Source organism: Mytilus trossulus, chromosome 9 (assembly GCF_036588685.1).
Source record: "Mytilus trossulus isolate FHL-02 chromosome 9, PNRI_Mtr1.1.1.hap1, whole genome shotgun sequence".
Taxonomy (NCBI): Eukaryota; Metazoa; Mollusca; class Bivalvia; order Mytilida; family Mytilidae; genus Mytilus; species Mytilus trossulus.
The window spans coordinates 25,542,689-25,552,785 of NC_086381.1; the positions used below are offsets into that span (position 1 = coordinate 25,542,689).

The 10,097-nt window shown below is 34.2% G+C and overlaps 2 protein-coding genes across 2 annotated transcripts; both read right to left on the bottom strand.

Annotated features, from left to right (window-relative positions):
* Window positions 1-955: 955 nt before the first annotated feature.
* On the bottom strand, window positions 956-5,748 carry LOC134685379 (RNA-binding protein RO60-like). The gene is made up of 2 exons (XM_063545092.1): window positions 5,587-5,748; window positions 956-2,479 (listed from the first exon to the last, which is right to left on the bottom strand). Exon 2 carries the CDS (start codon window positions 2,176-2,178, stop codon window positions 1,042-1,044), a length of 1,137 nt encoding a protein of 378 aa, XP_063401162.1. The 5' UTR covers window positions 2,179-2,479; window positions 5,587-5,748; the 3' UTR covers window positions 956-1,041.
* A 913-nt stretch (window positions 5,749-6,661) lies between these two features.
* LOC134685380 (RNA-binding protein RO60-like) lies at window positions 6,662-9,566 on the bottom strand. Its single transcript, XM_063545093.1, has 2 exons — window positions 9,356-9,566; window positions 6,662-8,176 (listed from the first exon to the last, which is right to left on the bottom strand). The coding sequence occupies exons 1-2, from the start codon at window positions 9,499-9,501 to the stop codon at window positions 6,742-6,744; spliced, it is 1,581 nt and encodes a 526-aa protein (XP_063401163.1). The 5' UTR covers window positions 9,502-9,566; the 3' UTR covers window positions 6,662-6,741.
* Between the last annotated feature and the right edge of the window lie 531 nt (window positions 9,567-10,097).

Sequence of the window (10,097 nt, forward strand, 5' to 3'; positions counted from 1 at the left end):
ATCATCCAAGACCGTTTGACTAAAGCTCTCATAACCTGACTGATTCATTTGACCCACTATATCATACCGTCATATTTTTTTTTAAAAACTATTGTCATGTACGCAATTGCCATAGACCTCGAAAAGTCTTATACCTGTTATATTGTAGGATAGTTTGCCATTACGAGTAGTTGACCAATTAATGTAGTCAATTTGATTTTACTACACTTTTTACTATTGTTCACAATTTGACAGAAAGCTCTCATACCTGACAGGATCGTTTGTCGTTTTTTGTTGTATACATTATAATACCATCGTTTTTGTGGAAGTTATCATGTTTGGTCAAATACTACAGTACCACAGTGACACTTGTGGCACACCATACGGGTATCATTTACGTGAATTAACTTCGGTGTAGCAATCATGTTCATAAGATGCTTTGGTAACAAGGTGTTCTATTTAATTGAGCAACATTAATATTACTATAACATAACAAGGGTTAGAGAGACTATCATAAAGAGTCCCCCCCCCCCCCCCGATGTTGGCTGTTTTTTTTTCGATCACATTTGATTGAAGTAGGCAATATTTTGTCAATATTTACCATGTCCGGTAAATGTTTATTAACATGTTATCAATATAAATATAAATATGTTTTAATTGGGTGTATCATTTGATTAACAACTAAAATCATCTATTATGCTAATTGACAGAATTCCGATTTTTCTGAGAGACACGTGAACAGGTTGGTTTCGCATTCGAAATTTCCTTTCAATTTCATTCAAATACAAAAAGGAACATCATAAAGCTTTTCAAAGTTATTGAATTACCAAAGGTACATGTACGGACAAAACAGAAGAGAGAAACAGAAATGCATTTATTCAGATGAAAACAAAACTCATCATTAAAATTTCTTACAACCTATTTTTTGGCTTACGAAATGAGAGACCAAGTCTTATTCTACAAGGACATATTGAAGCAGTTGTTTTAATTATTGTTTTTTTTTAAAGAAATTGAAAAATTAACGAAAAAGTACGTGGTACAAAAGTAACATTTCCCTATGGATTATCTTTTAAAGAAATCTGAAATTATTGTCAAAATAGTTGAATCAAGGCCAACAACATTGAGCATGTCGATATCTGTCTGGTCTGTTACAGTGAATTCATTGCTCGCCATTCCAACATTCGCGAGACGAGCACGTGGGATACCAAGTTCCTCCCTGTATTGTCGCATAGCAGCCGATGGGTTCACATTGTTATTAAATGCCAATGAAGCTGTAAAGAACACAATGGCGTCAAATTTCATTTTGTTTTCTCTAGCCCAATTTATTGGCTTACATGGATCACAATAATCACAAGTACCATTAATAGAAAACTTCTGAGAGGCAACCTCAAGGTTGTCGGATTGATCTAAATTAACGGGATATAATTGGTCTTTGACTAGAACAACTTCTGTATTATCCGCCATCTTTGCAAATATAAAAGCCATTGCCACTGCTGTACTGCGTGCAGAAACCTCCTTCATTCCATTAGCAGGTTGCATCATTGCCTCGCTTCCATCCACGGCTATGAGAATTCGTTTTTTGATTGGTTCTACAGAGACAAATGATTTGTAGAAAGCTGTTTCTAAGACATCTGCGATTTTGTGATTGACTGTCCATATTAAACGCTTGTATGGGCCCGAATGACCTCTTCTATACGAGTTCCACGCAGTAAGAAGTGTAAATGGATGAATTCGGGCAAATCGAAGATTTTCAACATTTTCTAATCGACCAATAACATGGGCCTCCTCCATTGATCCGTTTTCCAGGAGATGCAGTTTTGACAGCTTCCCTAGGTGTCGTATTAATGCTGTGATGGGCATCGTGTAGATGAGACTCCGCCAAACTTCAGCGGAAGTCAGACTTGTTGTTGGTAAATGCTGATGTGAGAGTTCATGATCCTTGATCAGCTGACATAAGAGTGACGTATCGTTCGGAGAGCAGTTTTTAGCCTTTTCTAAGGCCAACACAAATAGATATGCGTTGCTTATCATTCCATCTGATGTGTCGATATTGTCGACATTTTCTTTTCCTTTAGCCAGATATCTAATTGCAAATGCACTATGGGGGCCCTCTGGTTTAACGTGTCCAAGACGTATGACATCTTGGTGACTAAATGTATGTCGACGCCGATATTTTGACCCAAGCCTTAGAAGCTTCATTGGATTTTTCTGAAAACTTGGTTGGTTGTACCAATGTGACACTGCTGTTCTCTGGGCTCTTCCCCATCCCGACGTTTCTCCACTTAACTCCTCTGCATACTTAATAAATTGGAAAAGATGAGTTGGCAAGCGACAAACCTCTATAAGACTCCGATATGCTGTAGTCTTCGTTAGTTTGTCATCACATCTAGCACATAGAGCTAGAGCATAAAGAAGTGGTCATTGCTTTGGGGCCCGACCTTCGATGCTAATCTGTTTGATAAGATCAACAACCTCTCTTCCTTTACCTTCCCGAATCAACCTGAAACAGTAAGTTATTATTTTGTTTACTTATTATAATTAACATGAGAACCCCTCCCCCCCAAAAAAAACCTAAATAAATAATAATTTCAATCATGCTGAAGAAAAATTATGACCCCCCCCCCCAAAAAAAAAAAGCTCACCAAAAATTTTTGACACCTCCAAATGTTTTAATATTTTAAACAGAATTTTCGTTTCAGGAAAAATGCATAATTTCATAGAGATCCATGAAAGCCCCCAAGGTTGCCCTTAATTTCTAAACATTTCGAACAATTACTCCAAACCAAATCCCAGCCTTCCCTTTTTATTATGGAACATTGAAGTATAATTTCAGGGAGATCTATACAATTAAACACAAGTTATTGTTTAGAAACTAGAAAAATGCCTTTTTTATGACCCCTAATGGCAATTACCTCCAACCTCAATCCCAGTCTTCCTTTCGTGATAATACACTTACACACAAGTCATGCATTGTCCGGACACTACACAAATGCTTGTTTGACCTCTACGTGTAATTCTTAAACTGTTGGTACCATATAATAACCCCAAAAATCTTCCTTTTGTGGTATTGAAACCTCTTGTTAAAATTTTATAGATATCCATTCACTTAAACTAAAGATATTGTCCAGAAACCAAATGGATCTTCATAATATAATACACATTTTTTTGCGGTCGTATAAAAATGTAAATTAAATGCGCTGATTTTCTTTTTTCATCTTCTTTAAACAAAACTAAACCTAATCATTTGATACCCCGGATAACAAGAATGTAAACTATTCGGGAGCTATATGAACCAGATGCTCCGCAGGGCGTAGCTTTATACGACCGCAGAGGTTGAACCCTGAACGGTTGGGGCAAGTATGGACACAACATTCAAGCTGGATTCCGCTCTAAATTTGGATTGTGATTAAATAGTTGACACAGCATAGGTTTCTGACACAGAATGAATGTATTCAAATGAATTTAAAATTTTTGTTTTCTCTTAGAGCAATTCACTATGCTGTTGAATATTAATCCTCTCAAAAAAATGTTTGAAGAAATTTTCTTTTTATTTATGAAATTTAAAATGAGAAAAATTGAACCCAATTTTTTAATCACATCCCCCTTTCCCTTATTCCAAAACTAATTTCAATTAAAATATTCTAATGGAGTTTGCAACAATTACTACTCATTTAAATACATCATAAAATATTAAGATGTAAAAAAACTGCTTGTTATCACTGAATGGTAAAGATTATTTAAATTTATCAGTTGGTAGTAAAAAGTGAATATACATTGTATATTGTATATAACAAAGATTTAAGTTGATTCTGGACAAAGAAAGATAACTCCAATTAAAAAAAATTCTTGCAGATATTTCTTGCTTACTATACTGGACAAAGAAAGGTAACTCTTAGTTAAAAAAAAATTTGCTATTTCACAATATTGTGAAATTAGATATTTTTTGCCATTGCACAATACTGTGCAATTGAAAAGACTTGCTATTGCACAATACTTAATATAATAATTTTAGATCCTGATTTGGCCAACTTGAAAACTGGGCCCATAATCAAAAATCTAAGTACATGTTTAGATTCAGCATATCAAAGAGGCCCAAGAATTTAATTTTTTTAAAAATCAAACTTAGTTTAATTTTGGACCCTTTGCACTTTAATTTAGACCAATTTTAAAACTGGACCAAAAATTAAGAATCTACATACACAGTTAGATTTGGCATATCAAAGAACCCCAATTATTCAATTTTTGATGAAATCAAACAATGTTTAATTTTGGACCTCGATTTGGGCCAACTTGAAAACTGGGCCAATAATCAAAAATCTAAGTACATTTTTAGATTCAGCATATCAAAGAACTCCAAGGTTTCAATTTTTGTTAAAATCAAACTAAGTTTAATTTTGGACCCTTTGGACCTTAATGTAGACCAATTTGAAAACGGGACCAAAAATTAAGAATCTACATACACAGTTAGATTCGGCATATTAAAGAACCCCAATTATTCAATTTTGATGAAATCAAACAAAGTTTAATTTTGGACCCTTTGGGCCCTTTTTCCTTAACTGTTGGGACCAAAACTCCAAAAATCAATACCAACCTTCCTTTTATAGTCATAAACCTTGTGTTTAAATTTCATAGATTTCTATTTACTTATACTAAAGTTATAGTGCGAAAACCAAGAAAATGCTTATTTGGGCCCTTTTTGGCCCCTAATTCCTAAAATGTTGGGACCAAAACTCCCAAAATCAATACCAGTCTTCCTTTTATGGTCATAAACCTTGTGTTAAAATTTCATAGATTTCTATTCACTTTTACTAAAGTTAGAGTGCGAAAACTAAAAGTATTCGGACGACGACGACGACGACGACGACGACGCCAACGTGATAGCAATATACGACGAAAATTTTTTCAAAATTTGCGGTCGTATAAAAATCAAGGAGACAGAAACGAGTAGCCAACTCCATTTAAGTGCAAATTCGTCTGTAAAGGTGTCGCGAGATTAGGTTTTAAAATGAAATCTAAATCCTATATTTTATAAAATGTTGACGCCGGGATAAACGATTGCTATATATATATCGCCTTCTCCGTTTTAACCCTGGGCGAGACATAAAGTTCTCTTCTGACCGCTCGTTGATTTTCTATAGGCTGAAACCGTGATTTTAAAATATTTGAATAACACACAATCGGCGGACTTTTGTTTAATTTTTGAAACAAAATATGAAATATTTGTAAATGCAAAGATGCTGTCATTATTTATGCTTCATGCTATTCCTTAGTCAGCAGAATTTGTTGTTGAATGTAAGACCGTATACAGTCTGCGACTAAATATATTTGCTCAATATTAAACCCGGTGGTGCTTTAAGCTAACCGACATCAGCATTAATTCAATATGAGTGCATATTATTTCTTAAGTTCTTATTATTAAGTCATTGTCATTCACACTATGAAGATTGAAAACTAATATATCTATACCAGCTGTTCACCACTACCCCTCTTAACATAGTGAGAACCCCCCTTCCCCACCAGAAGCCTGTATAGAACATTTGTGCAAAATAATATATAACAACCTACTAATACACGAGCATAATAGAGATAAAAATAAACTAAATTTACCTATTGATACTCGTGGTGTGTTTGTCGATTTGATAATTTCCATTTGTAGCAAAATAAGTACCGTCCTCTCTTCCATAAAATAGAAACCTAGTAGCAAGTTCTAAGTCTGAAACTGTGTAAATATCCATCAGTCTAGCTGTGTTGCTTATGTCTAAATGAAACTAACAGCATGGCTAATTTCAATCTATAAATAGCTGTGGAAATTCTTGTTTCTATTTATATTTATTTAGTGCAGAATTAATGTATCCAAAATGAATTCGGGGAATTCCAAATTTTTGTTTCAAATATTTCCTGATTTGTTTTATCCATTACTTTTTGGGGAATAATTATTTAACCATTAAAACGTGAATTTGTTTAACACATATTAAGCACTCATGCACCAATTGATTAAAGGTTAATGATATTTGACATTATCAAGAAATACGGATACGAAATTCATTTGGAAATGTTTAGTGTTATTATATTTTAGTTATTATGTGAAAGCTACCGGAAACTAACGTTTGTGGTATGATAGATTTTACATTATATTACGCATTCGTTGATAAACAAAACTTATGTGTTACTGTTTTGTTTTCGTTCTTTTTTTTATATAAAAAAAAGCCGTGTTTTTTTCTCGTTTGAATCATTGATTTACATTATCATTTCGGGGCCTTTTATAGCTGACTATGCAGTATGGACATTGCTCATTGTTGAAAGCAGTACGGTGACATATAGTTGTTAATTTTTGTCATTTTGGTCTCTTGTGGACAGTTGTATTATTGCCAATCATACCACATCTTCTTTTTTTATATTTACTGAGCAAATAAATCTGATTTTAATTAAATTACTAGTAGTCATAAGGCAAATACCTAATAAAATGGTTAAACAAGCATCAACCAATCACCGCTTAACCTTATTGGACTATTTGATGTATTTTTTCTGCAAGATCGTATTGTTTCACTTAATTGATCTCAAATATATTTTGGCGAGATGAGTACTTATCTAAGAAATACTCTTAACCTATTTACATGATGTACGTACCATGGTAAGTTATGGCTCGATAATCTGCCAGAAAGAAAATAAAAGGAAGTGGCATTAACCCTTTATTGATAAACTAATTTATAATTCCTTCTGAGGTAGCTGAATCATCAATTTATCTACACAATCTGCTGTCATCTAAATTCTTATAAATTCCGTGATGACTTTCATTGCATTGGTATCGAACCCTACAACATTTAGCATATGAAGATCATTGGGGTCTGTTATAGGATTGTTATTACTGGTCATAGCTACCACTACAAGACGTGTACTAGGAAGTCCTAGGCGACTCCGATACTGTGTTATCGCTTCATTCAAATTTATATTCGTAGCGCACGAGGTGAAGAAAACGATTGCATCGTACTGCTTTGAATGTGTCATTGCCCAATCCATTGGGTTAGACGCTTCATCACTTAAACAGGCGCATTCTGATGTTGAAAATTTAAATGACGCTGTTTCAAGGTTATCGGTAGGAAGGACGTCAACCGGTGAAACACTATCAGAAACAAGGACAAATTCTCTCCGTCTCTCGACCTTTGACATCAGCAGTGCAACTGCAACGGCTGCGCTCCGCGCGGATACTTGTTGAAGGTCAACAACTGGTTTCATCATTTCTTCGCTACCGTCAATAGCTAGAAGAATTCTCTTGTCTGTGGCCACACAAGAGGAAAATGATTTATAAAATGCAGTCTCCAGAGTATCAGCAACTCTTTGGTTCACCTCCCACTCCATTGGACTTGCATTTCGGATTGATCCGCCCAGTTTGTAGGTATTCCAAGCAGTTAAAATCGTCAAAGGGTGAATCTTTGCGCAACGCAATTTAACATCATCCAGTAGATTGTCAAGTATGTGTTGCTCCTCGGGCGAATCAGGACGTAGCAATGCGTGTTTTGAAATTCTGCCTAAATTACGTATTAGGGCATGCATCGGCATTTCGTACATTAAGGCTCTCCATACATTCTTGTTATTCAATAGATTTGTTGGAATGTGTTCACGGGTAAGATTGTATCTTCTTATCAACGATATCAAATCATCTATATCATTGCCTTTACATTCCTTAGCTTGCTCAACGCCATTAATAAACTGCTCTGCATCCTTGATCATACCATCGGAATCATCAGAATCCGCACTGCTGCACATTCCTTTAACGATATATTGAATAACAAACTTAATGTGATTTGTTTTCGGTTTCACATGCGCAAGACGGATTAAATCCCTATGAGTATATCCATGCCTTTTTTTGTATTTGGTACCCAGTCTCAAAAGTTTTTTCGGATTGTTTTGGAAGGCGGCCTGATTGTACCACTCTGAAACAGCTTTCCTCTGTGCTCTTCCCCAACCTTTCGAACCTTCTCTTTGTATAGACGTAAATTTTATAAACTGAAACAGATGTGTTGGTGTACGACAAATATCCGTCAAACATCGCAGTGCTGCTTTTTTTGTTGATTCGTCGTTACAACGTGCACAAACTGCCAAAGCATACAGAAGTGGGCCCTGTTTTGGTGCTTGACCAAGCATGCTTACTTCTTTTATCAAGCCTATAACTTCCATTCCTTTTCGTTCGGAAATCATCCTATAATTAAAACAATAAAATAAAGATTGTATTGAAACATTTAGAGAAAAACAGTGCTATTGTTATCAATGTTGTAATGTTTTTGACAATAAATGTTACCGTTTGCAAATTGCAGAAATCTGAAAACAGTTAGGTATGATTTGTATTATTTTTAAACTGTTTTCATTTTTAACTGAAGCATAGTTTCATCATAAATATGTGAGCACTGACTTTACATAGATCAAATGATCATCACTGCTGAGCACATAATATTTTTATTTTCTCTTCTCCAAATAAAACATTTTTAAAAATAAAAATAAACAACTGTTAGTAGGGATTTTCAGTTTACTCTGCAAAAGGGGGGGGGGGGGGTAGAAATTTTCATAAGGGTAGGACTCACTGACTGCATAAGAGAGGCCCGCTCAAGTCATGATTCAGTGATTCCGTATGCAATCAATACACATTTATTCACACAAAAGATGGAGGTTCGGGCAGGCACACGTTATTCGATCTATATATACATTATATTATACAATGTATTATTATATATAAACTAATTGGGGGTTGTTTGGGGAGGCTTTCCGAAGTCCTTCATGCCAAATAATGAAACACAAATTTTGCCAAACGATAGAAATGTGTATTATCTTTATGACGATTAAAAAAGTCGACTGATCATCGTCAAAATTTTAGACCTCTTAAGATGAAATGACCATAAAGGTATATACGAACATGACCGTTTCAACTTTGACGCCTACACCAACGGAAAAAGGACATTCCAATTCCTCTTATAAATAGCATTACTATTTTAATTCTAATATTATTATAAAAATAAAATATAATAAGACCTGAGAAAAAAGAATCACTCCAACTTTGAGTTGTATCTGAACAAAAACATTTTTTTTCCACATCTTAACAATGATTTATGTGCTTTGATATGGTCCCTATGATTCTAATACGCCATAGATCTGAGGGGTAATCTATATATAGAGCTTATACGCCTGATAGAATAGTGGCTATAAATAAATTCATCAAACTGATTCGGAAACAATTTTATTTTGATAGTACGATAAAAAAGATATATATATATATATATATGTTACATATTTCCTATAAGATAAACAAATAGGTATATGTCACTATAACTAACTCTATTTTTAATTGATCATCTGTATAAATCGACCAGTAGTTAGTGTACAGTACCTGTCGATAATCCTGGAATGTTGGGAGAAATCTCTCACCACGTTTACCCGTCTCTTGTTGACAAAGTATCTTCCGTCATCTCTTCCGTAAATCAAAAATCTAAGGAGACGTTGTCTGCTTAAACTTTCATTATTTTGACCAGCCATTCTTTCTGAAGCTATTAAGTCTATTAAGATCGAGGCTGTGCTAGACCACCAATTACTCCCTCAAATATAGAACGTATTAAAAGTAGCCCTACTCTGACACAAAATAGTGCTTTTGATGTCCTTGTTTACTTAAACTATTAACCAAGAAATTTGCAGAAATCTAACTTTTGATGAAAGAAAATTATATTTAGCCCATTTTGAGCTAAAATTTACTTGTTTATGACTTTGCATTAAAAATTGAGAATTAATGCGCTCCTTTGTTTACTAATTTAAGATTTCCAGAAAACCAGGGGTTATTTTTGGAGTACCTCTGTTCTAGTTTTTTTTTTAGAACTTTAAAACAAAAGGCTTGAAAGGTATGTTGAAAATTGGCACCAAGAAAACTTATACAAGTACAATTCAAGAAATACCTGGTTTCTCTGAAGTTAAAATATTTACAAAGCTGTGAAAATTGCAAAATTTGGATGTCAATATTAGAATCTGGGAATTTACAAAAGAAAAAAATAATAATAGAATGACAATAGTCCGGGAAAAGGTTGGTTTTAGTCAAAATTCAAGTAAATATAATTTGACAAATTGTTATGCTGAATCTTGAT

Coding starts and splice junctions, on each gene's coding strand:
- LOC134685379 (XM_063545092.1), bottom strand. CDS start 2,178: ATGAAGCTTCTAAGGCTTGGGTCAAAATATCGGCGTCGACATACATTT.
- LOC134685380 (XM_063545093.1), bottom strand. CDS start 9,501: ATGGCTGGTCAAAATAATGAAAGTTTAAGCAGACAACGTCTCCTTAGA. Junction 8,177..9,355: donor CATTCCAGGATTATCGACAG/GTACTGTACACT, acceptor TTTTAATTATAG/GATGATTTCCGAACGAAAAG.